This window comes from Megalobrama amblycephala, linkage group LG16, assembly GCF_018812025.1.
Source record: "Megalobrama amblycephala isolate DHTTF-2021 linkage group LG16, ASM1881202v1, whole genome shotgun sequence".
Classification (NCBI taxonomy): Eukaryota; Metazoa; Chordata; class Actinopteri; order Cypriniformes; family Xenocyprididae; genus Megalobrama; species Megalobrama amblycephala.
The window spans coordinates 31,198,747-31,226,690 of record NC_063059.1 but is presented as its reverse complement, the minus strand read 5'-3'; the positions used below and the strand labels follow the sequence as shown (position 1 = coordinate 31,226,690).

Genomic DNA, 27,944 nt, shown 5'->3' with positions numbered 1-27,944 from the left:
ATCAAGCATTACAGGTTTTTGCAAACACACATTTGCAGTCTTACAATATGATTTTCTAAAGATTACATGCATTGGCTTCTAACTGGTTTTTCAGGACATCAACAGTCATGGTGGATTTGAGGAGCACAGTTGTGGTTCATCATGATAACCCTAATCTAACATCTACTAATACTCTAATGAGAGCTGGAAGACATGTAGTTGCAAAGTTACTTATATTTAGTAGAATGTCTAAAGTGGACTATCGAAACTTAGTGTAACTCAGATTGTGGCAGTTTTTTTAAACAGGATGTTGAAGTGTTGCAATCAGGATGTCTAACCAAAAGAGCAAAATTCACTCCAAGATACACTAACTTAAGTAAAAAAAAAAAAAAAAATTAATCATCAATATTTTCAGAAATTAGATAAGAAATGACTCCACTACATAGGTCTATTGAACTCTTACCTGAAATAAAACAATGTGCAAAGATCTGCATGTTTTTTTACTTGCAAACCGGATCAAGTCAGCAGGAATGACTCATCTGCTTTTGTGGTTTTGACTGACATATTAAAATAATTAACGAACTGGAGGAACAGAAACTGTTTGAGACCCAGCCTTTTATGTTTGTGACATTCTCGGACAAAACCATCTGCTGTTTTCTGGAATGGCAGTAATTTAATGACTGATAGAGTACTGGGCATATATTTTAAGCTGAATTGTTTATTCTCTTTATTTTACAGTGGGTTTGGTCATACAGGAAGGGATGGGTGATAGAGGAAATATCAAAGAGAAGACGAGGGAGAGACCGGCATTAAGCGAACAACAATCCTAAATGGACATGTATTAAGTACACTTCATAAAAGTGAGTGAACTTTTTTTTAAAAATTAGAAGAGAAAAACAAATTATTTTGTGTCTAGGTTTAAACTAAACTCTTAAACAAGAACAGAAGGCTGTCCAGATTCAACTATGAGAACTTCCAGTTATACCGGTTGTCGCACGAGGTAAGAGAAAACACAACATCAAATACTTCTTATTCATTGAGTGTCATTAGAATATGAGAGAATAACACTGATTTCCTTTGTATTGTAAAATAATTTATATAATGTCATCTGTCGATGAGGGAATCACAAGTGAAAGTTACGTTTGAACGTCGTAACGTCATACATGACACAACGTCATACGTACCAAACAAATACATCCGGGAAAATATAGCATGCTGCAAGCATGTCTTTTGTAAATGACCAAAATGAAAAGGTAAAATTTGAATACAACTATGCAAGCCTAGAAGTTTTTTTTTTCCTAAATAGGAGGAGGAAGAGTAGGCATATTGCAAGTCTTTTCTTAAATGCATGTATGGAAATGAACGGTCGTTTACTTTAAGATGACTTCACTGTGGAGTATGCATGACAGCATCACATTCTGTTCGCTATGCTGCTGAGTTAACGACATAGATTTATGTGTCTGGGTAATGACTAAAGTGATGATAACTTGTTATGAAGCCATTTTGTTTGTTATAGTCAAGACGAAAGCATATTGGTGTAAATATCACAAAGCGGTTTGAGTCAGTGATGAGAGTTATTAATCATCTCTTTGTCATTCGGGCATTACAAAACCACTGTTATGACTGGACATGTTTTGGATATAAGTCATAAAGCATAGAGTAATTATTTTTAAATCTACTTTGAATCTTTTTTGGAACTTTATAAAGTTCTATTTTCTGCTTCAAAAAGTTCTTAAATGTATCTTTGTGTTATGTATATGTAACCGGTCCTACTCGACCCACTCAGATCGGGATTCGAACGGGTGCCTCCAGCATTTGAGGCAGGCGCGCTAATAAGGCCGCCGAAGGCCACAGTCTCTAGTGCACCTCTTGAGGCCAGGGAGTGAGGTTTACTCGCACAGCTCTTACTAGCTGGCCTCCATTACACTCACCCCCCAAACCACACTGCCATCCGGGTCACGGCACCAAATGTAACTCGTCCTACTCGACCCACTCCGAGTGCGACTTGAACCAGCGCCTCCAGTATGGGAGGCGGGCACGCTAACAAGGCCTCTAAAGGCCACAGTCTCTAGCGCACCTCTTGAGGCCGGGGAGAGAGGTTTACTTGCACAGCTCTTACTAGCTGGCCTCTCACCCCCCTAAACTGCACCCCTATCCCGGTCACGGCACCGATTGTATCGGGTCCTACATGACCCGCTCCAAGCAGGACTCGACACAGCGTTTCCGGCATGGGAGGTGGGCGCGCCATCAAGGACGCTAAAGACGGCAACCTCTAGCATCGGTTACTCCTTTGGAGGACAGGGGAGTGAGGTTTACACATACAGCTCTTACTAGCTGGCCGTTACATATACAGACATTATCTATTATTTGTTGGCATTAGTTAGTCCATTAGAACTGAAAACAAACCCAATTCCATAGGCTGCTGTAAACTGAAGGGCTTTTTTGTGTGTGTTTTATTAAAGGTTTCAGTTCAGTGTCAGGATAATTCACATGGATATGGTGGGGTGGTGTTCGGAGATGAAACGTTTGCCATGACCTCAAGCTGTATCCCAGATATGGCTGGGTACAGTCAATACATATCTAGGTAAGCCTTTCAAAATTCATTGAAAGAGATGCCTTAAAGGCTCATGAAAACCCAAAACACTTTTTTTAAGATGTAAACAGATATGTATAGGCTGCACATCATTGAAAACACTACAGGTACTCATTAATGTTATTCATAAGTGAAAAATAGTTATTCTATTTTTAGCAATTTATAGCAAAATAGCAATTTCTGTCTTCTGGTTTGAAAAGAGTCGGAGCAGCCTCACAAAATCTGACGTAATCGTGTACTTTCGGCCCAAGTATGGGCATGGTCGAACATGCTGACGTAGACCATTTCCAGCGATTCTCGACATATACAGTACAGTCCAAAAGTTTGGAACCACTAAGATTTTTAATGTTTTTAAAAGAAGTTTCGTCTGTTCACCAATGCTACATTTATTTAATTAAAAATACAGTAAAAAACAGTAATATTGTGAAATATTATTACAATTTAAAATAACTGTGTACTATTTAAATATATTTGACAAAGTAATTTATTCCTGTGATGCAAAGCTGAATTTTCAGCATCATTACTCCAGTCTTCAGTGTCACATGATCCTTCAGAAATCATTCTAATATGCTGATCTGCTGCTCAATAAACATTTATCAATAAACATAGTTGTGTACTTTTTTTTTCAGGATTCCTTGATGAATAGAAAGTTCAAAAGAACAGCATTTATCTGAAATACAAAGCTTCTGTAGCATTATACACTACCGTTCAAAAGTTTGGGGTCAGTAAGAATTTCTATTTTTATTTTTTTGAAAAGAAATTAAAGAAATGAATACTTTTATTCAGCAAGGATGCATTAAATCAATCAAAAGTGGCAGTAAAGACATTTAAAATGTTACAAAAGATTTCAGATAAACACTGTTCTTTTGAACTTTCTATTCATCAAATAATCCTGAAAAAAAATATTGTACACAAATATTTTGTACAATTGTATACATTAAATGTTTCTTGAGCAGCAGATAAGCATTTTAGAATGATTTCTGAAGGATCATGTGACACTGAAGACTGGAGTAATGATGCTGAAAATTCAGCTTTGCCATCACAGGAATAAATTACTTTGTCAAATATATTCAAATAGAAAACAGTTATTTTAAATTGTAATAATATTTCACAATATTACTGTTTTTACTGTATTTTTAATTAAATAAATGTAGCCTTGGTGAGCAGACGAAACTTCTTTTAAAAACATTAAAAATCTTAGTGGTTCCAAACTTTTGGACTATACTGTATATTCATGACATAAAGCTCATTCAATCCAATCACTGCACTGTAGTATGCATACGATTATAATTGCAGTATTATGCATGAGGAAGTATCACTTTTCTCGCCTCGGTCTCTTGTCATTCAGAGACATATCATTGGTGTTCGGTTCCTCAGTGCTACAAAACAAAAATGTGTTTTCCTGCGACGCGACCAGAGCAAAGGTTTGTGTGCATGTGGATTGTTTTGCTGTAATCTACCAGCACAAATGGAAAATATGTTTGCATGAGATCGCATTACACCGGAGAATTCAAATGTCACAAAAGTGCTGCTCTTTCACCTCTGCCTGCTCTAGCTGCGTTCAAACACGTGAGCCGTAGGCTGTTTCCTTCAGCACAGCAGCACGTGTTGTTTGTATTTTGCTTGCGATGCGGTCAGAACTGGAGTTTGAATACGAACACATGAAAAATACGACTGTTATGATTTACACGCGGAGCACGCATATGAACGGTTTCAGCGCGGAGCTTCGCCTTGTGTTTAATATCACTAGCCACGTGACACATAGCTCATACAGAATAAAGTATCCGTGTTTTAAAGTTTTTATTTCACACATTCTCTTGCTCCAAACATTAACCAGCACGGTGAAGTTATGCACACATATTTCATCAAGTCTTCTTCAAATGAATTATATGTGCAAACTGGACACTGATGCAGTGGTGTAGCCTATATGAACGCGACGACATGATTATTCTAATAGACAAAAGACTGATTTTGAGTGCAGTGCTCGTAAACGTAATCAAAGTAGCCTATTATTAGCCCTATTAAATATTCTTTCACATTTCTCCCTTGTGCTTGGGAGTTTGTTGTCATTTTCTCTGTGCTCATATATTAATATTCATTATTCTGTATAATGAGTGTGTTGTATGTCTGTGCTTCATTGGTTGTTCTCTCCCCTCTACTCCCCCTCTACACTCCCACTTTTCCAGAGCTTTACACGGCCATTTTTACAGAGTTTTTGCAGCTCAGAGGTGTGAACGACCAGGCTAAAACAGGGGGGTTTCATGACCCTTTAAGGCCTGTTTACACCAAGAGTGCTAGCTATAAAGATTAACTATAAAAAACAAACTATATTAGTTTTAGAAAAAACAAAAACTATATTAGTGTCACACCAGCAGATGATAACGTTCTGTTTATTGTTTATTACTGTCAATGTTTTTACTGTTCATTAGCTGGAAAAAATCATTCTGAATGTGATTCCAACAATATCGTTTCTCTGTGCCATTGTCGATTATAGTTGTGGTGTGGACTCTGCTGTTCTTTTACATTTAGAACAATTTTTAGAACTATATCTTATATTCTTATTGTTATAGTTATCGTCCATCGTGTGAACAGGCCTTTAAACTAGAGATTAATCTGAAGCAGGCTAACCACCAAAGTACCATCATGCATTTCAAACAATGCTCAAATGTTTAAAGGCTTTAATGTGGGATATGCAAAAGGCTAAAAAGCCTATGTAACATGGTGCAACCTATGCTAATTGCAAAATATTTGCTTTTTGATCCTTTGTTTTCCAAAGAATGGACTTTGAGTGAACTTAATTTTTTGTGTTTGCAACAGATTTAGAAACCGCTTCAGTGCTGGAGTCATTACTGCAGAGAACTGGAATGATGGTAAGATTCTAATTTGTTTTCTAATTACTTTAGATCTTAGAAATTTCTTACTCATTTCAAGTGCATGTCTGTTATTTATTTGTAAACACTTATAATGAAAAGCACCCTATCTGTTCCAATTCAGCTCAAGCCTCTTGCAGTGACTCAAATCTAACTAGGTGTTCACATGGTCGCTCTTTCGAGGAGGAGGAGAAGAACCTGCATCTGAAGGGGGAAAATAAAAAGACATTTCAATAGGAATGCACACGAGATTTCCCCAATGCAGAGTAAAAAGTACTGGTGTTGTGGCGAATTCTGACAAATGCCAAATGATTACCCCCCTAGTATTAGTAGGTTTAGGATTAGGTGTGGGGGAGGGGAGGGGTTAAGATTAGGGGTTGGTTACCAGTTAAGTGCTGGTACTGTGTACCAATGCATACCGGCCCACTTCGAGCACTGGTTCCCGCCCCTATGGTCACAGCAATAAAAAATAAAATTTTGAAAAAATACTTTAACTGTCTTTCTATTAATACAGTACAGTGAATGACAACCATCTGTGGTCTCCTAATGGCTTACATTATTGGCAGTTTAGTGTTAAGTGATTCATTTACACCAAAATAAAAAATAACATGTATGCCTTCATCTCCTAAAACATTATTTTGGTCTTACATTTCATACTGAACTCAGACAAGCTCAGTGCCGACTCGTTTTCCGTCAGTTCTTTTTTGTGAATTTGAATGTGTGCAAAGGATTGTGGGTGACTAAAGGACGTGAAGGATACACTTGATGCATCCTAAAATGAATGAGCCGAATGAATTAAGCCAGGATTAGACCTTAGTTCAAGACATTTAAGTAGCTTTTATAAACGTGCCATAGGAAAAAAAAGAAAAACAGTGTGCTGACACAAAACAATGGCAGTGACATATTTTAAGATATGTCATTGCAAGTTGCTTTCAGTTAAAACAGCTCAAATGTGCATTTTAGTCTGGGACTAGACTTAAGCCTTGTCTTAAGCCTTGTCAAGTCAAAAAAATTATTAATGTACATTTTTTAAAGTAAAATCAATGAATTCTTTAAAAGTAAATTTGTAGTACTTTAATTTGAAGTGTAATCATTGTTTTAATTTGAATTTTCAAATGAAAACTAAATCAATGAAAAATCTATTATTGTGAAACGCTATAAAGATCCCAGCTGCGCTCAAAACGACATCAAAGAGGAGGAAGGTTGTATATTTTTCCTGTTCAGACATCTGCAGTAAGGATCGTCTGGCGTCTTTTGGAAGTAAGTACCTTGATTAGCAAATCTGCTATTCGAGAGCATATGACTAGCACTAAAAACGTACGTTCGTTACAGAAATGTATCATACTATGATAGTAACTTAATCAGACGCTAACCAAATTACAGTAGTACTAACGTTACTATAGTTGTTGGTACATGTCTTGAACTTGAACTACGCTAGTGGACATTGCTGATATTTGAAATCAACCCAAACAAACCCATCCCTCCGCCTCCAAAACTCACACTCCAATCCTAAACACCCTGCTCCGAGTCGGTCTCGAACCCCAGCCCAATCGCTGGTGGCATGTGAGGCGAATGCACTACCAATGACGCTAAACACAGCATTCTCTAGCAGTGGTCAGTGTGCAGTGATTTAACTGCAAATCTCTCACTATCTGGCCACTGTTACACACGCAATACGAGAGTGGGTGTCTGTTTATCACAGTTGACGAGCAACAAAATGCTTCACGGAAAATAAAACGCAGTTGATGAACGAACGACAAGGAATCACAAAAAAAAAATCAACGTACAGTACACAAGAGTAAATACAAACAAGTGTTTGTTCGCCAACAGCACAGCAACTCCAGACAATATAAAACTATGTTACTTACATGAGAAGAAATCAAAGCAGCCTCCGCATCTGATTTCAGGCCTTACCGCTTAGCTCTCTCCAGCACTGGAAAACTTTTCTAATATAAACATGGTCCTAAAGTGCTTGCCCAGTCATAAACCTTCATTCCTCGTTTGTATTGTGTCCCATCTCTCGTTCTGCAGTTTTTTCTTTTATTATTTTCAAATCTCCCTCTTGCTCATTCTGTCTCCTCGACCGTACGCCCCTTAATGCTGATTGGTTAGACTTTTTTGTTGTTGTCGGCCCGACTAACTTCCAAACAGTGTATCTGAAATTCTACTGAGTCTCCCTTTAAAGGGACACACACTAAAACAGAGCGTTTTTGCTCACCCTCAAAAAGTGACAAGTTTAACATGCTATAAAAAATTATCTGTGGAGTATTTTGAGCTAAAACTTCACATGCACACTCTGGGGACATCAGAGACTTATTTTACATCTTGTAAAAGTGGCACTATATCACCCCTTTACCTAAAACTATTACAAAGTACTACTACTTGTTTTGTCAATTGAAATAAAGCTGAAATAAAATAAAATATAAATGTAAGATGAAGAATTAAACGTAAAAATCTAAAATGAAAATTAGAAATCTAGCCTTGGCAAATATCTAATATAAAAAAAGTTCATGTTGAAGTGCTAGAAATTACTGAAACTAAAATAAATATAAATTAAAGATTAATAGAATTAAAAAAAAAGTAATACAAATGACAAAAATAAATAAAAAAATTAAAGTAAAAGCTAATTCAAATTATTTACAAATAGTATTATAGTATATACATAATACTAAAATAACACTGCTAATGACTAGGGCTGAGTTAAAATGATTGACTTTTCGATTTTAATCAATTACGATATCAATTCTTAAATCCCAAGAATCAATTTCTAGACTGTTCTGCTGTTTTCAGTTGATACATGAACAAAACATCACTAAACATTATTTTTTAGCACACCTTCCATCCATTAGATTGGAATAAGCTTTGTGCTTTGTTACTGATAAGAAGCAAAGTCTTAGCTTTCAAGTTCTGTCAATTTTATTACCAAATTCAAAAATAAATAGTTTCTGTTTCTCTTTAATGTGGCGTGACAGATTGCTGTAGCCACCTCAGTTTAAGCGGAAGTGCACATGAATCCCCTCTTCTTCACTACTAGTTATAAGACAAAATATCCATGAATGAACATCAGAAGGTATGTTGAAAGATACAGTACAACTTACCCTATTCAGTATCACGTCTCATGTAATCACTAATCACTGTTTCAACTGTGGTAAGATCGGAAAGACATTTTAAGTCGGACCCCACAAAGACAACATCTTACAAATCATATATAAGGTTGTTTGACAATCTTAAAAGTCACTATAGTACACTATACCTACCATATAGTATATAGTACACTAAACCTTCCAACTCAGATGTTTTTTAACACGGCATAAAAATTTCCTGTATTTTCCGGTTATATTCTAAAAAAGAGACTGAGAAATAATTATACATGGTCATTATACCATTATACCTAAAACAACATCTAATGGTGGCCTAAGACTTTTGCACAGTACTGTAAAACTTCCAAAAGGTGGTTTGCGCAGTGATGCTAGAAACATTTTTTGGGTTCCCCAAAGAACCTTTCAGTGAACAGTTCTTAATAGAACCATTTTTTTCTTAGTATAAAGAATGTTTTAATGATCTAAAGAAGCTTTTTTTCCAATATATTTTCACTTTTGTGCAATAAAAAGGTTTCATGATGTTAAAGGTTCCTCATGGTACCATAGATGCCAATAAAGCCTTTATATTTAAGAGTGTATAGGGAATGCATAAATGCATCTGACAACGTTTAAACCCGATGCTGGGTATACTTCAAGTGATGTCATTAGTGGCCGTGTTAATACATCAAAGACTAGCCAATGTTTTTTAACTAGAATATGCCAACTATGGCAAAACTAGAACAGAACACAGTGCAAACAGCAATTTGCACAACACTTAATAAGCTTCATATATGAGGAAACTTGCTTTGCTTAGAGATCAATAGTACGGCTCTAAGATCATACTAGACAGCAGCTGGAAAAGTCTGATTAAAGTTCTCCCTGAGGATCTCCCAGCATCCCACTGGGACTGTCTGATGCCAACCGTCCTCTCCATCGCCCTCTTGTGGCGGGAGTAGATAAATACCCTGTAGAATAGAGTCTTTGTGCCTTTATTATTTATCATAATGGGATTATGTCTTTTCCTTGAAGATAACCATAGCTGCATCCCTCTCTATAAGCTCTTGTGTACATTTATGGTAGAAAATTAAGATGCATATTTGATGCGTTCCTACTTTGTCTCAATGTGTAGTGCAAGATCATCACCTGATGTGACATGGAAAGTTTTAAGCATAAAATCAAAGTATCTCTTATTTCTGATGAAAGGTTTCCCTTGGGGAAAAGAAGTATGCTTCATGTGCACTTGCAGTGTACTTCAAATCTTAAAAGTATATATATATAATTTTAAACTGTACTTTGCAGATGATATAATAATAATGAAATAAAAGGCCACTACTTAAAGTAGACTTTCTTAGCACAGTACATAATCTGCATACAATTTTCTGCTTACTCTGTATAGATGTATAATACTTAACTATTTTTTTTAATTTTACTTAGGTTTGTACGTTCTATTAGCTTAAGTAAATTATGTGTCACACAGTCACAAATATTGTTTTTGTTTCTCACAGACAGTAAATAAAAGGAAATGAAACTATTTAATAAACAAAGGAAAATATGACTGTTATGAGTCAGCATGAGCGCATGTATAGAGCAAAAGCAGCATGTAGTGAGTGAACGGATGTTACGTGATGGACGTTACGTGATCACTTCTGGAGGTAACAGGTCAGCCATGACGCGTGGAAAACAAAGGGTATTTTATATGAATTTATATGCACACATGCAGAATAAGAAGATATTTTCTAAGCAAAGTAAAACTGAATCCTACAGTATTGCGAAGATGAACTTCCTTTATATAGTGGAAGGGTGTGTTGGTAGATTTAAATAGTGTGTGAAAGCGTGGTTAGCATTAGCCTATGCATCTCTCTTTGTGGCCAGGCCACAATGCGTTTGTTTTGAAAAACACGATGTTGTCATAAAGCGGAAGACTGGCGACACAAGGAACAATGTTTAATCACTGTGTGATTAGTTTAAAACAGGTTTCTGCTGAAGTCATTTGCATGTCAAATATGTGGGAGTATTGAAATATGTATATGGAGTCCCAAAGACAGACCGAAAGCTGTCTGACTCACTGGGGCTTCTAGTTTGGCATGAATTTTGGAATGCTAAGGTTATTCCTAATAAAAGTTTTAGTATTTTATTTTATTTTATTTAATTTTTTAATTTTTTATTTTTTTTAGATTTTGCTGATTCTAATCAGATCAGTTATCCACAGGTTTTTCTCAATTTATCTCTCTTTTTTTTTTCTTTTCAGGTCCCAGTCCAATGTGAAGACATTGATAAAGTGCGTATGTTTGTTATGGTATATTAAAATAGAGAACTATTAAATATTTGCTTGAACGCTACAGATAACGTGTTGTAACTCTCTGCAGATTTCAGTTCAGTGTCAGGACGACCAATTTGGATTGAATGCTGAAGTGGTTTATGGAAAAAATTCCTTTCCGTTACGGAGGTGCACTCCATTTGTGACTGGCTCTTATCATGGGTAAAACTTTGACATTTACCTGGCACAGATATACAAGTTGTAGTAGATGTTCAGTTTTAAGCCTATTGATTTTGCATGATATAATATATTCAAGTGTACCTAGTTATTTTCCCCCACATTTTACCTCATTTGTAGGGTAAGAGTTACTGGACAGAATCACACTGGTAAGTAAATTAAATATTTAATACTCTCTCTCTTTCTCTCTCTCTCATATACATATACATATATATATTTATTATATTATACTATATATATTATATATATAGTAGGCTACGTGTGTACTAGGGGTGTACTACGGATTTACATAGGGTGAAGTCAGCTAAAATTGGCTATCATACAAAATCTTAACAGTCTTAAAAAAAATTGCATTGCAGACAGTGTGGCAGGAGGACAAGCAAAGAAAGGAAACAGAGAGATAAGAGAAAGGGAAGTACTATATGAAAAATTAAAGTGATTTTTTTTTTTTTAATCTTTAACAAAACGTTTGACAGATATTTGACAAGTGTACACACATACATGCACACAAAAGACACCAATGCAACACATAGCTATACAACAAGGCCAAAGGAGTATAGACTACTTGAAAGGCTCGCACGCTCAACTGTGTGGAGCGGGACGCGGAAAATGAAGTAAGGCCTATACCCGGGCCTTAAGACAACTTTTTATTTTCTCTCACACACAGCACAGAGAAACAACTTTCTAATAAAGCGACCAAAGTACCTGTCAAGTGATAGACGAAACTGACAATGACTTTTTATATTTTTTAAATTGAAATGAAAGGTAATGTAGATAAACATTCACAGCCAAGAACACCATATAAAGATATAGCCTAGAAGAAAATGAATAAAAACATTTTGGATTAATAAACCTAAAAAAATATATATAAATAACTGCAGAAAGGCCATAATGCAGATAGATAGCCTTTGCATTTCACATGTCGGCAAATCAAATTAAATCGGCTAAACTGCCTGTGCGAGCAAGCTTTAACTCTACAGCGCAACATCGATGCACCAAAAAACAATCAACAATTAATTTACAGAATTGAATTAGAACAGAATATACTGTTCTAATAAATAAAAAATTAAATAAAAATTAAATAGTCAATCAAGTCACAAGTGCAAAATGCCTGAAGTGCAGGGGAACATATATTCAAAACACAAGCCACAAAAATTATAACCCAGAGTGATCAATAAATTCAAATCAAAGAAATTATTAAAATAACGAAAGTATAGCCAGAATTGTCAACTTTGTCCCTTTGACGCGTACGATCACACCGGTGTGATTAGAACGTTCAGTGCATCACGTGATCAACTGCCAAATTCAAATGTGCGTGCGCGCTTTAACTGGCGCTAAACCAGAGACGGATGCGCGCAGCGCTTTTCATATATCACATATATGCAGTGTTTTCAACCAAATAATGTTCATTTCAGGTTTCAGACATTTAAATACACATGAGTACTAACAAAACAATATATTTAGAGTTTGTAAAATACACAATGATGTCTATAGAAGAGGAAATAACAACCCTTTCCATTATAACTTGACAACACGTTTAATTCATATCAGATACACATTGTGAAAGTAACTTAAAAGCTTACTCTATTCTTCCCCAGTTCACCGGCACACTTTCATGTATTTCGGGAGAAGTGGATAAATTCACAGGTTGTAAATCCAACAGATCCGATTCTCTGTGCGGAGCAAACTAATATGGCGGCGCCCATCGCGCATATGGCTCAACTAACATGATCGTTATAAAGGTGTTTAAACAGCAAAACACATCCACTTGCACATATTTGGCAATCGGAATATTAGATATTTCATGCTATAGTTAATTTGTGAATATTTTGAATAAAAAAGGAAAAATTAAATGAAAGCAGATCATCAGTCATACAGCGCTGCGGTGTATCACGTAACAAGCAATGACGCGTCACCATGGAAACCATAAAGTGATACGTTCTAAATAACGGTCGCCTTAAAAAACTCACGCTGGGGGGTCAGACAGAATATTTGAAACTTACGTGCGAAAGGGTTAACTGCAGAGACAATAAAAGCTAAACTGGAGTAGCAGTCTTTTTAGCTAAACATTCACAGCATCCAAAAATCAAATTAGAACCGGCTGAAATGTTTTGAAATCACCCTAACTGATCCAAAAAATCCAGTTCTCGTTAACGTTGGCCGGCAGAAGTGCGCCGCAGTGTTTGTTGTTGTTGAGTGGAAGGACATGAGCTTTTGGCACAACTTGCATCTTACTTTTTTTTGGATCTTTTACCATTGCAAAGTGCATTCAATTCCACACTTTAGATTTTCTTATCCCAGACATTGTTAAAGATTTAATCCCAGGTGCCAAGGTGCCCTCTGTTGGTCACGGATCATGGAAAGTGAAACTTAAATCTGTCACAGGGGTGGTTGGATTTGTTCACGCACATTAAAAATATTTATTAGAAGATTCTTTCTTTTCACATTTTTATATATAGCATTACTGTAATAGGCTGTATATTAACTTATTGGGAGAAAACCGGTAGGTCTGTGTAAAAATCATATTGAGCACCCCCATATCTCATTTCATAACACCTCTGCAAAGATTCGACTGTGAGATTGGTAGTCGAATCAGGCACCTCCTATCGAAGCTTCGAATCGTCAACTATTCAGGGTCACCCCTTGTGCGTACTATAAGTGTTCTTGTGTTATGTATTGTTTCCATTTGTTTCATGTTTCCTCAGCTGCTGGTCAAGTACAGGATTCATTTGCTGTGAATGGACAAATCAATGCAACTGTAGGCTTCTCCACAGACACAGATGCTGTGGGTGCCGACAGCCTAACGTTCACAGATGGTGAGAAATGTCTAAAAAAGCCCAAACTATCAAAATGATATGATTTGTATCAAGGATCAGTAACAAAAAGACCTGATGTACCTTGATCTAGGGATCTCTCCAGGATTCATGGAACCTGATGGCATGAGAGACAACGGCCATGAGCTGATGAATGGAGATGAACATTATGAGAAACATGTGCGTCCAAAGAGAAAGAAGAAAAAGCCTAAAAGAGGGGGGAGAACATATCGAATTCGCAATTAGATTGAAAAAGTGTCTAGCCAACACCTAATTGTTGTGAAATGTGATTTGATTTGAAAGTTTGTTTCTATTAACGTAGCATACATTATCTACTCTAACAGTTTCTGTAAGCTTAAGTAGTTCTAGTTATATCTTTATATATTATGATTCTATAACTCTAACTTCCTGTACTGTAAAATGCTTAGATGTATAAAAAAATGAATAGACACAAAGCAACAATGCATGCTGTCATTCATTATTGTAAAAGAATCTTAGTTAAGAACTGATACATACAGTCAAAGACTAGAAAGGAACTTTGATACAGTTCAGAGTGGCAGCAAAATAAACTGTCTGCAGTGCAGACAATCTGCAAACTTTATAAATACACAAACAGGAACTTGAGTGAAGGATTCATGGATAGTGACCTCTAGTGGTTGGATGATGGAAGGACAGGCTTGGAAATGGAAAACAGTGAATGTACTACATGGATCGAGTATGAGGTCTCTGCGGAACAAAAGTGGGCGTTTCTGTATTTGTGGGTGTTTTCAAACGGGTTGGTGTTTATATATCATGCAATGAAAATGATCTCCTTCACCCCACCCCACCCCAAACCCCACCCACACTCTGACGTGGGCAAATCAGGTAACGCTCTCAAAAACGCCCCTCTGTTTATGGCCTCGCCCATCGATCATTAATGTCCTGCAGAGACCTGTACTTGCATGGATCAAGCATTACAGGTTTTTGCAAACACACATTTGCAGTCTTACAATATGATTTGCTCAAGATTACATGCATTGGCTTCTAACTGGTTTTTCAGGACATCAACAGTCATGGTGGATTTGAGGAGCACAGTTGTGGTTCATCATGATAACCCTAATCTAACATCTACTAATACTCTAATGAGAGCTGGAAGACATGTAGTTGCAAAGTTACTTATATTTAGTAGAATGTCTAAAGTGGACTATCGAAACTTAGTGTAACTCAGATTGTGGCAGTTTTTTTAAACAGGATGTTGAAGTGTTGCAATCAGGATGTCTAACCAAAAGAGCAAAATTCACTCCAAGATACACTAACTTAAGTTAAAAAATATATATATAATAATCATCAATATTTTCAGAAATTAGATAAGAAATGACTCCACTACATAGGTCTATTGAACTCTTACCTGAAATAAAACAATGTGCAAAGATCTGCACGTTTTTTTACTTGCAAACCGGATCAAGTCAGCAGGAATGACTCATCTGCTTTTGTGGTTTTGACTGACATATTAAAATAATTAACGAACTGGAGGAACAGAAACTGTTTGAGACCCAGCCTTTTATGTTTGTGACATTCTCGGACAAAACCATCTGCTGTTTTCTGGAATAGCAGTAATTTAATGACTGATAGAGTACTGGGCATATTTTAAGCTGAATTGTTTATTCTCTTTATTTTACAGTGGGTTTGGTCATACAGGAAGGGATGGGTGATTCAGAAAATATCAAAGAGAAGACGAGGGAGAGACCGGCATGAAGCGAACAACCATCCTGAATGGACATAAATTAAGTACACTTCATAAAAGTGAGTGAACTTTTTAAAAAATTAGAAGAGAAAAACAAATTCTGTTGTGTCTAGGTTTAAACTAAAATCTTAAGAACAGAAGGCTGTCCAGATTCAACTATGAGAACTGCCAGTTATATCGGTTGTCGCACGAGGTAAGAGAAAACACAACAACAAATACTTCTTATTCATTGAGTGTCATTAGAATATGAGAGAATAACACTGATTTCCTTTGTATTGTAAAATAATTTATATAATGTCATCTGTCGAATAAGAGAATCACAAGTGAAAGTTATGTTTGAACGACGTAACGTCATACATGACGTAACGTCATACGTACCAAACAAATACATCCGGGAAAATATAGCATGCTGCAAGCATGTCTTTTGTAAATGACCAAAATGAAAAGGTAAAATTTGAATACAACTATGCAAGCCTAGAAGTTTTTTTTTTCCTAAATAGGAGGAGGAAGAGTAGGCATATTGCAAGTCTTTTCTTAAATGCATGTATGGAAATGAACGGTCGTTTACTTTAAGATGACTTCACTGTGGAGTATGCATGACAGCATCACATTCTGTTCGCTATGCTGCTGAGTTAACGGCATAGATTTATGTGTCTGGGTAATGACTAAAGTGATGATAACTTGTTATGAAGCCATTTTGTTTGTTATAGTCAAGACGAAAGCATATTGGGGTAAATATCACAAAGCAGTTTGAGTCAGTGATGAGAGTTATTAATCATCTCTTTGTCATTCGGGCATTACAAAACCACTGTTATGACTGGACATGTTTTGGATATAAGTCATAAAGCACATTATATCACAATAATCACACAGTAATTATTTTTAAATCTACTTTTAATCAATGTTTTGGAACTTTCTAAAGTTTTACTTTCTGCTTCAAAAAGTTCTTAAATGTATCTTCGTGTTATGTATATGTAACCGGTCCTACTCGACCCACTCCGAGCGGGATTCGAAACAGCGCCTCCAGCACTGGAGGCGGGCGCGCTAACAAGGCCGCCGAAGGCCACAGTCTGTAGTGCACCTCTTGAGGCCGGGGAGAGAGGTTTACTCGCACAGCTCTTACTATCTGGCCTCTCACCCCCCTAAACTGCACCCCTATCCCAGTCACGGCACCGACTGTATCCGGTCCTACTTGACCCGCTCCAAGCTGTACTCAAATCGGCATTTCCGGCATGGGAGGCGGGCGCGCCATTAAGGACGCTAAAGACTACAACCTCTAGCATCGGTTACTCCTTTGGAGGACAGGGGAGTGAGGTTTACACATACAGCTCTTACTAGCTGGCCGTTACATATACAGACATTATCTATTATTTGTTGGCATTAGTTAGTCCATTAGAACTGAAAACAAACCCAATTCCATAGGCTGCTGTAAACTGAAGGGCTTTTTTGTGTGTGTTTTATTAAAGGTTTCAGTTCAGTGTCAGGATAATTCACATGGATATGGTGGGGTGGTGTTCGGAGATGAAACGTTTGCCATGACCTCAAGCTGTATCCCAGATATGGCTGGGTACAGTCAATACATATCTAGGTAAGCCTTTCAAAATTCATTGAAAAAGATGCCTTACGGCCTGTTTACACCAAGAGCGCTAGCTATAAAGATAACTATAACAAAAACTATATTAGTGTCACACCAGCAGATGATAACATTCTGTTTATTGTTTATTACTGTCAATGTTTTAATGGTTCATTAGCTGGAAAAAAATCATTCTGAATTTGATTCCAACAATATCGTTTCTCTGTGCCATTGTCGATTATAGTTGTGGTGTGGACTCTGCTGTTCTTTTACATTTAGAACAATTTTTAGAACTATATCTTATATTGTTATTGTTATTGTTATAGTTATCGTCCATCGTGTGAACAGGCCTTTAGACTAGAGATTAATCTGAAGCAGGCTACTCTACTAACCACCATAGTACCATCATGCACTTCAAACAGTGCTCAAATGTTTAAAGGCTTTAGTGTGGGATATGCAAAAGGCTAAAAAGCCTATGTAACGTTGTGCAACCTATGCTAATTGTGAAATATTTGCTTTCTGATACTTTGAGTGAACTTATTTTTTTGTGTTTTCAACAGATGTAGACACCGGTTCAGTGCTGGAGTCATTACTGCAGAGAACTGGAATGATGGTAAGATTCTAATTTGTTTTCTAATTACTTTAGATCTTAGAAATTTCTTACTCATTTCAAGAGCACGTCTGTTCACTATTTATTTGTAAACGCTTATAATGAAAAGCACCCTATCTGTTCCAATTCAGCTCAAGCCTCTTGCAGTGACTCAAATCTAACTAGGTGTTCACATGGTCGCTCTTTCGAGGAGGAGGAGAAGAACCTGCATCTGAAGGGGGAAAATAAAAAGACATTTCAATAGGAATGCACACGAGATTTCCCCAATGCAGAGTAAAAAGAGGACCGATGTTGTGCCGAATTCTGACCCCCGCCAAATTATTACCCCCCTATTATTAGTAGATTTAGGATTAGGTGTGGGGGAGGGGTTAAGATTAGGGGTGGGTTACCAGTTAAGTGCTGGTACTGTGTACCAATGCGTACCGGCCCACTTCGAGCACTGGTTCCCGCCCCTATGGTCACAGCAATAAATAATAAAATTTTGGAAAAATACTTTAACTGTCTTTCTATTAATTATTTTTGTGAATTTGAATGTGTGCAAAGGATTGTGGGTGACTGAAGGACGCGAAGGATACACTTGATGCATCCTAAAATGAATGAGCCGAATGAATTAAGAAAGCAGAATGAAGGCTGCCTTCCAAGGATCCTTCAAATTGAGACGGCCTTCGGCGGTGCTTGATGACGTGAAAGCTGAGATATGCAGCTTTACAAGGACGCAGCCTTCCGTTTGAGAAGCACCCAGAGTGTGCAAGGATCTGGCCTTTTGAATATCCACTGGAAATAGTAGACTGCCTAGGTACCTTTTGGATAATCATATCATGATTTGGGACACACTAATTCTAATTTCAAATAAGACGGATATACCCTAGTATGCGAACTGGGAGGCAGCAATAGTTATCATTATATTTAACTTTATAGTGTGAACGGGCTTTTAGCAGTGTGTAGTATATGGAAGCAATTTTTTATAAATAAAGCCTGTATAAAACAGTTATGGCACAATACGGCCTGGTTTCACAGACAGGGCTTAGATTAAGCCAGGATTAGACCTTAGTTCAATTAAGACATTTAAGTAGCTTTTATAAACGTGCCACAAGAAAAGAAGAAGAAGAAAAAAAAAAACAGTGTGCTGACACAAAACAATGGCAGTGACATAATTTAAGATATGTCAGTGCAAGTTGCTTTCAGTAAAAACAGCTCAAACAAGCATTTTAGTCTGGGACTAGACCAGGGGTAGGCAAGTTCGGTCCTTCATTTGAAGTAAAATCAATGTTTTAATTTGAAGTTTGAAATGAAAACTAAATCAATGCAACTATTATTGTGAAAAGCTATAAAGATCCCAACTGCGCTCAAAACGACATCAAAGAGGAGGAAGGTTGTACATTTTTCCTGTTCAGACATCATCTGCAATATGGATCGTCTGGCGTCTTTTGGAAGTAAGTACTTTGATTAGCAAATCTGCTATTCGAGAGCATATAATTAGCACTAAAAAAGTACGTTCGTTTCAGAAATTTACCATAGTAACTTAATCAGACGCTAACAAAATTACAGTAGTACTTATGTTACCATAGTTGTTGGTACATGTCATGTAAACTGACAATACCATGTTTTTGTACAATGATGTTGTTTGAAATACCCATATGTGTATACCATATTTTATGAATATAGTAATCACTCACCATGGTATATATCACTGTACCTGTCATGTTCCCAGTCATTCCCGGACTTCATTTCCCATAATCCTCCCTGGCTTTCACTTGCACTCACTCCACCAATCAGTAATCACCACACCCAGCTGTAGCACATTATCTGGACTATTTAAACTACTTATATCCTCACACACGTGGCGAGGTCTTGTATACTACAGTTGCATTTCTGAGCGTTCATCAGTCTGTCTGTCTGCCTGTTATTGTCCCAGTCTGTTCCCCGTCTACGATTCTCTGCTGCCTGCCTTTGGACTGTTTATTGTTTACTGGACTTGTGATTGATATCTTCCTGCCCTGATTCATTGCCTGTTTTTATGACTACGATTCTGCCTTATCCCTGCCATACCTGTTTGCCCCTGTTTTACCACTGCCTGTTTGACCACGAGACTTGTTAATAAAAGCCTGCAGATGGACCCCATGTCGTGTCCAGTCTCGTTACAGTACCATGGTGCCAGCCCAGTATTTGCAAGATACGTAACGTTAATACATTAAAAAAATTAGTACATTAAAATGAAAAGAATATTTGTATTTAAAATATTTATTAAAAATACTTATGTGTGTATATATATATATATATATATATATATACCATTATCATCTGTGAAGCTAGGTAACTTTACATTGGTGACATTTAATCAGCCAAATTCAATAAAAAGCTATTGCTGTTGTAACTGGTATGAAGCTGGAAACTGTCACCATGTTTTTTGTTGTTGTTGTTGTTTTTTGGTACAGGATATAGGTCTGTTGATAACTTCATGATGTGAATAAATCTTTGTCTTTACAGATGATCCTTTTGATAAGCCTCCCTGTCGTGGATGTTCATCATATCTAGTGGAGCCCTACATTAAGTGTGCTGAATGTGGACCGTCACCTTTCCTCCTGTGTCTGCAGGTGGGTCACTGGATTGAGGGTCCCACTACCATCTGACTGCATACATTATATGTGTACTATATGATTTTATCTTTCTGTTGCAGTGCTTTACAAGAGGATATGAGTATAAAAAGCACCAGAGTGACCACAAGTATGAAATCATGGTAAAGAGAGTAGTTTGGATTAAAATTATTACACTGAATATAAAAGGTTCATATGAAAACTAAATATTTAGATTGAAGATTTAAATTAATAGTTGTATCCTGTACAGTCTTGTGCCCATAAATAACATCTTAACTGTGATCTGCTTTCTTCTAGACATCAGATCTGTGTTGGAGCCTGGCTGGACCGCGCAGGAGGAGATGGCTCTTTTAGAGGCCGTCATGGACTGTGGTTTTGGTAACTGGTAAGTCTAGTTATTTGTCTCATAACTCTGCTTGGGCTCATTTAGGTATTTTAGATAAAAATGAGTGATCATTGTTGTTATTGTTAAAGGGGTGCTTCACTGCGATTTCACTTTTTTAACTTTAGTTAGTGTGTTGCTGTTAGAGCATAAACAACATCTGCAAAGTTACAGAGCTGAAAGTTCAATGCAAACAGAGATATTGTCTTTTAAAGAATTCTCTGTTTAAGGACTACAACAAACGGCTGGTAGTGACTACAATGAGCTTCTTCCCGGGTTGGTGACATTACTAACACTAAAATTTACAAAAACCCTGCCTCTGAGAACATGCAACAAAGGGGGTGAGGCCATGTTATTGCAATACAGTACATAACACAAATGTAATAGCATGTCATAAAAGCAAGATGACAAAATGACAAATTATAATAACCGTAATTAAACTAAACTATACCTGTTCTATCTTCATGCAGCATATATTCTCTGGCTCTGTAAGCATCTTACAACAGTTCCCACACGAGCAGAATATGCTAATCAATGACTTTAAGATAGTTAACGCCACATCAGCTACGTAAATTCATCAACTAACCGTTCAGAAGTGTCCTGTCGCATTCAACATGATGTCACTTCTTCTTGAGTCTCTCCATCATTGTCTGACTCTGTTTTGAACATAAAAGACATAAAAAAAGTAATGTGAGGCTTGAAAGTAAAGTTTTTCTAATATAAACGCGGTCCTAAACAAATGGCCGAAATTTAGACAAGGGGAGGTAGCAGCTTCTGAAGTCTGAACTGAATCTCAGAATTTGCTTTCATTGAGGTGAAGAAAATTTAAGGACATCCAGGCCTTAACATCTGCTAGACAAGCCACCAAAGTATCCCCAACTAGGGCTGGGCGATATATCGCATGCAATTGTCACGTGCATTTCGTCAGTAAAGCCGGTTCCCTGATTACCGCTAAATCACCATCACCTGCTTTCAAATGGAGCGGCATTTAATAGACAGAACCGTAGATCACTGAAAAGCCACGCAATATCGCGTTCATTATCGCAGATGAATCGCCTTCGATATTGAACGCGATATTGCGTGGCTTTTATATTTATATTAACAATATATTTACAAATATTGTTATTAAACAGAAAGCTCTGTAGTTGGTGGAACACTATTTTTTCTAAAAAGTTGACATAAAAGAAAGATTTGAAACTGGCCTAAAATAAGTCAGCACTGTCGGGTCTAAATTAGGCTTTTTTGAGAAGTGAATGGACAATGGTATGCTTCATGTCATAGCTGTTTCAAGACATCAGTTCAAAATCTTTAAAACAGTAGGCCCAATCACCTCAAAGACTTGTTTAAACAATCGTGGGGGAAGAACATCATGGGGAGATTACAGAACATTTAAGCTGGCTTGCAATATCTTGTAAAGCAGGCAGAGTTACAGGCTCAAACTGACTGCTGGTGCAGAATGGAGGAACCGAATGATCATGACAAGAAAAGCGGATATTTAGCCTGATTTCTCTTATCTTGTCCACAAAAAAAATTAAGAAATTTGTCACACATGGCCAGAGACTCTGTAGGGAAGAGATTAACTGAGGGGTTAACAGCAGCATTAAAGGATTACTCCACTTTTAAATAAACTTTTGCTGATAATTTACTCACCCCTATGTCATCCAAGATGTCCATGTCTTTCTTTCTTCAGTCGAAAAGAAATTAAGGTTTTTGATGTAAACATTCTAGGATTTTTCTCCATATCATTCATTTCAATGGGCACCAAACGGTTGAAGGTCCAAATGGCAGTTTCAGTGTAGCTTCAAAGGGCTTTAAACGACACCAGACGATACCAGACGATGAATAAGGGTCTTATCTAGCGAAACGATTGGTCATTTAAAAAAAAAAATAATAAAAAAGTTTAAGTTTTAAAAGCACAAATGCTGGCCTTGCTCTTTTCTCCGATGCGCGTTCGTGACGTCACGTAGTACGCAATTACGTTAAAAAGGTCACGGTTGACATAGGCAGAAGTATCGAGTCAGTGTTTACATTAAAAATGTGCGGAAGGAGGATCATATACACATATTCAAATGTCTTTGTGTCAGTTTATTGTTTAACCCTTTGAGCGGTACGTATGGCGGGCCGGAAAGTCCAAAAATATGGCTACCGACTTGTCGCGGGAATTCACTATACAATTGCCAGCAGCCACTGAGTTTACCACTGATAGGCCGGCGGTGCATCTGCATACACACTCTCCTCACGCAGCGACTCACCACTCACCACTGACTCTCCTCAGCCGGCGACTCACTTTCCTCACGCAGCGAACGACTCACTTTCCTCACGCAGCTGACCACTGACTCTCCTCAGCCGGCGACTCACTTTCCTCACGCAACGAACGACTCACTTTCCTCACACAGCTGACCACTGACTCTCCTCAGCCGGCGACTCACTTTCCTCACGCAGCGGACGAATCACTTTCCTCACGCAGCCGGCGACTCACTTTCCTCACGCAGCGGACGAATCACTTTCCTCACGCAGCCGGCGACTCACTTTCCTCACGCAGCCGGCGAGTCACTTTCCGCAGCCGGCGACTCACTTTCCGCAGCCGACGACTCACTTTCCGCAGCCGGCGAGTCACTTTCCGCAGCCGGCGAGTCACTTTCTGCAGCCGGCGACTCACTTTCCTCACGCAGCATTAACTCTCCTCACGTTTCTTTTCAAATACTGTGATGGTGCAATAACTAACTACATCTAGTAAAATTGATCATTTTTGTGTTGTAAATGTAATTTATTCTGAAGCAATATTCCCATCAGTGTTCTGTAAACTGTTACTGTTAAGATGTAAACTGTTAATCATCAGATTTGTATATGCCCCCTTAAAGGGATAGGTCAATCAAAAATAAAAATTCTGTCATCATTGACTTACCTTCTAGTTGTTCCGAACCTGTATGAGTTTCTTTCTTCTGTTGAACTAAAAATATATTTTGAATGTCAGTAAACAAACAGCTGACTGTAGCGAGTGACTTTCATAGTAGGAAAAAAAAAAAAATATGGAAGTCACTGGCTACCATCAACTGGTTACTGACATTCTTCAAAATATCATCCTTTTTCTTTCTTCTGTTGAACTAAACTCATATAGGTTTGGAACAAACTAGAGTGTAAGTCAATGATGACAGAATTATCATTATCATTATTATCATCAATTATCACAGGTTTAACGATCCCTTGAAATTGATTGTCATGGCATTTTTTTTTTTTTTTTACCTTTTTAAAAAGGTACTTTTCCCCTAACCTTGGCTATCAGTCTCATGTTAATTAGAATAACTCACTGTAGGGCTTTTACCGTTATTTTTTCCACGGCAGAGGAAACAGAATCTGCATCAGAAGTGGCATTTAGATGCATGTATAAAATTGAATATGAATGTGCAAAACAAGCATGAAAAACACTGTTTAACAACTTTACAATAAAGATCTATAAAGCTTTTGTGGATTTTACAAATTATCTTTAATATACAATATTCTGAAAAAGTGACATTTCCCTTTTTGCAAAGTTCAAATGTTGATAAAATATATAACTTTAACTAAAGATACATTTTTGATTTGCAGCTGTCATGCTTAAACACTGGTTCTGCAGATTTTTGACATTTCAAAATTGCATTGTTTTTGTAACCATCACATTAGACTCAGTGAAACAGTCACTGTTTAGGGGCCCAAGCTGTTGGTGCCTTGTTTAAAATGTTATTTGTAGTGAATGCTCTTTTGAATAGTGTTATCAAATAAGGAATCTGTTGTAAGCTGATTAAATTTTTTTTTTTTAAAAAACATGAAAGTAGCGTATACCATAAACTAATGTGATGGTTACAAAAACAATGCAAATTTGAAATGTCAAAAATCTGCAGAACCAGTGTTTAAGCATGACAGCTGCAAATCAAAAATTTATCTTTAGTTAAAGTTATATATTTTATCAACATCTGAACTTTGCAAAAAGGGAAATGTCACTTTTTCAGAATATTGTATATATTGTATAAAGATAATTTGTAAAATCCACAAAAGCTTTATATATCTTTATTGTAAAGTTGTTAAACAGTGTTTTTCATGCTTGTTTTGCACATTCATATTCAATTTTATACATGCATCTAAATGCCACTTCTGATGCAGATTCTGTTTCCTCTGCCGTGGAAAAAATAATAAAAGCCCTAGAGTGAGTTATTCTAATTAACATGAGATTGATAGCCAAGGTTAGGGGAAAATTACCTTTTTATAAAGGTAAAAAAAAAATAAAAAAATGCCATGACAATCAATTCCAAGGGACAGTTAAACCTAAATGATAATTCTGTCATCATTGACTTACACTCTAGTTTGTTCCAAACCTATATGAGTTTAGTTCAACAGAAGAAAGAAAAAGGATGATATTTTGAAGAATGTCAGTAACCAGTTGATGGTAGCCAGTGACTTCCATTTTTTTTTTTTTTTTTCCTACTATGAAAGTCACTCTCTACAGTCAGCTGTTTGTTTACTGACATTCAAAATATATTTTTAGTTCAACAGAAGAAAGAAACTCATACAGGTTCGGAACAACTAGAAGGTAAGTCAATGATGACAGAATTTTTATTTTTGATTGACCTATCCCTTTAAGGGGGCATATACAAATCTGATGATTAACAGTTTACATCTTAACAGTAACAGTTTACAGAACACTGATGGGAATATTGCTTCAGAATAAATTACATTTACAACACAAAAATGATCAATTTTACTTGATGTAGTTAGTTATTGCACCATCACAGTATTTGAAAAGAAACGTGAGGAGAGTTAATGCTGCGTGAGGAAAGTGAGTCGCCGGCTGCAGAAAGTGAGTCGCCGGCTGCAGAAAGTGAGTCGCCGGCTGCGGAAAGTGAGTCGCCGGCTGCGGAAAGTGACTCGCCGGCTGCGGAAAGTGAGTCGCCGGCTGCGGAAAGTGAGTCGCCGGCTGCGTGAGGAAAGTGAGTCGCCGGCTGCGTGAGGAAAGTGATTCGTCCGCTGCGTGAGGAAAGTGATTCGTCCGCTGCGTGAGGAAAGTGATTCGTCCGCTGCGTGAGGAAAGTGAGTCGCCGGCTGCGTGAGGAAAGTGATACGTCCGCTGCGTGAGGAAAGTGAGTCGCCGGCTGAGGAGAGTCAGTGGTCAGCTGTGTGAGGAAAGTGAGTCGTTCGCTGCGTGAGGAGAGTGTGTATGCAGATGCACCGCCGGCCTATCAGTGGTAAACTCAGTGGCTACTGGCAATTGTATAGTGAATTCCCGCGACAAGTCGGTAGCCATATTTTTGGACCTTCCGGCCCGCCATAGGTACGTTCCCACATATGGGATGTTTATTTCTGTGCCCCTGGGCGTACGGTTCCACATATGGGATTTAGAATGTTCAGCGACGTCACATAACTGCTAGATTCAAACTGTGCTTTCGCGCTCCGGCTGCGAGACGGACGCGCGCTCTCTTGTCATCACAGCTATGCAGTGTTTTCAGCCACATAATGTTTCTTTTAAGGTTTCAGACATTTAAATACGCATAAGCACAATTAAACAATACATTTGGAGTTCATAAAATACACACTGATGTCAGACGTCAGTGGAAGCATCAATAAACAGTGAATTCAAATATAATTTGCCGACATTTATTCATATCAGACACACATAATGGGTCTAAGTAACTATAAAGTTTACTCTCTTATTCTTCCAGTTCACCAGCCACTTACTTGCATATATTTCAGGAGAAACTGATGTATTCACCTGCTGTAAATCAGACTGACAGAACTCTTGTCAACTGCAGTGCAAACTAAGATGGGGGCGCCCATCTCGCATTATAGATCAAGATAAAGATCATTTATAAAGGTTTTTAAACGACAAAACACACTCACTCACACATATTTGAGAATCGGAATATCATATAGTTGAAGACATGTAAGCAAGTTTGCGAATATTTTAAATAAATAAGGAAAAGCAAAATAATAGTGATCCATCTCTCAGTGTACATTCAGCGCTCGTGACACGCACGCGTCGCCATGGAAACAATAAGGGCAAACGTTCTAAAATAAAAAAAACTCACTCTGGCGGTCAGTTAGAATATTTTAAACTTACGCTTGAAAGGTGTACGTATCCTGGGTGTTTTAATATTAGAAAGCCTAAAAGAAAATTTTTGTCAGGACAGAAATTTGTGACTTTTCAGAGATTTCCTATACACAATCCTGAGCGAATGAAACTGTGGTTGCTGGTTGCTACGCCTACGTCAACCGTGACCTTTTCAGCGTAATTGCGTATTACGTGACGTCACGAACGCGCATCGTAGAAAAGAGCAAAGCCAGCATTTGTGCTTATAAAACTTAAACTTTTTAATTTTTTTTTTTTAAATGACCAATCGTTTCGCTAGATAAGACCCTTATTCATCGTCTGGTATCGTCTGGTGTCGTTTAAAGCCCTTTGAAGCTGCACTGAAGCTGCCATTTGGACCTTCAACCGTTTGGTGCCCATTGAAATGAATGATATGGAGAAAAATCCTAGAATGTTTACATCAAAAACCTTAATTTTTTTTTGACTGAAGAAAGAAAGACATGGACATCTTGGATGACATGGGGGTGAGTAAATTATCAGCAAAAGTTTATTTAAAAGTGAACTAATCCTTTAATAGTTCAATTATCACAAGTAAAATTTATATTTATTCAATATAATTTTAAAATGTAATTAAATAGTGTGTATTCAAAATGCATATGATTTTTTATTGTTTTGTTTTTTGGTTTCCCAAAATAGAAATTTGCCAGCTTACTGCTTGCTTCCATGTATTACCCATTCGGCTGATATTTTGAAAATGTTGTGTACAAGATGTTTTAAGATTGAGAAACCTGATTTCTTCACCCCAACTGACTAGGTCAGATTGTGATAACACGCTATTTCAATAGTCCACTTTAGACATACTACTAACTACAAGAAACCTTGCAACTTCATGTCAACTAACTCTCATCAGAGTATTAGTAGTATTAGGTATTAGAGTATTAGTAGTATTAGAGTATTATTAGACTGTAGTCTGCTTAATATCTGCTAACACTTTATTTTTATGCTCCTCTAACAGACATTCTACTGACTATAAATAACTTTGCACGGTTGGTTTAACTGCATAACATATTAAGTCAGCTGGAATGACTCACATTCATTTGTCAGTCAAAACCATAAATGCAAATAAGCAACGAACTGGAGAAACCAAAAAAAAAAGAAACTGTATGAGACCCAGC

At 37.2% G+C, this 27,944-nt stretch overlaps 2 protein-coding genes and 1 long non-coding RNA gene across 9 annotated transcripts in view; 2 read left to right on the top strand and 1 right to left on the bottom strand.

Annotated features, from left to right (window-relative positions):
* The window catches only part of LOC125248424, an 86,268-nt gene that overhangs the window by 47,688 nt on the left and 10,636 nt on the right, over positions 1-27,944 (bottom strand). For 5 of the 6 annotated variants that reach the window (XR_007180303.1, XR_007180301.1, XR_007180305.1 and 2 more), the window contains 2 exons: positions 21,298-21,367; positions 13,914-14,037 (listed from right to left, as the gene is read on the bottom strand). This is a non-coding gene — a long non-coding RNA (uncharacterized LOC125248424). The remainder of the gene's footprint in view (positions 1-13,913; positions 14,038-21,297; positions 21,368-27,944) is intronic. The other variant, XR_007180302.1, reaches the window with a different exon arrangement.
* The window catches only part of LOC125248412, a 30,999-nt gene continuing 3,757 nt past the window's right edge, over positions 703-27,944 (top strand). Inside the window, exons 1-8 of one of the 2 annotated variants that reach the window (XM_048160270.1) lie at positions 703-839; positions 2,442-2,563; positions 5,390-5,442; positions 5,567-10,209; positions 10,771-10,800; positions 10,889-11,001; positions 11,137-11,165; positions 13,722-13,832. In XM_048160270.1, coding sequence (XP_048016227.1) covers positions 10,093-10,209; positions 10,771-10,800; positions 10,889-11,001; positions 11,137-11,165; positions 13,722-13,832 — 400 coding nt within the window. In that variant the 5' untranslated portion in view covers positions 703-839; positions 2,442-2,563; positions 5,390-5,442; positions 5,567-10,092. The remainder of the gene's footprint in view (positions 840-2,441; positions 2,564-5,389; positions 5,443-5,566; positions 10,210-10,770; positions 10,801-10,888; positions 11,002-11,136; positions 11,166-13,721; positions 13,833-27,944) is intronic. The other variant, XM_048160271.1, reaches the window with a different exon arrangement.
* LOC125248416 (transcriptional adapter 2-alpha-like) lies at positions 18,859-20,718 on the top strand. The gene is given in 5 exon segments (XM_048160278.1): positions 18,859-19,168; positions 20,223-20,329; positions 20,413-20,472; positions 20,627-20,633; positions 20,636-20,718. Coding segments are annotated over 5 exon segments (282 nt in total). The 5' UTR covers positions 18,859-19,143.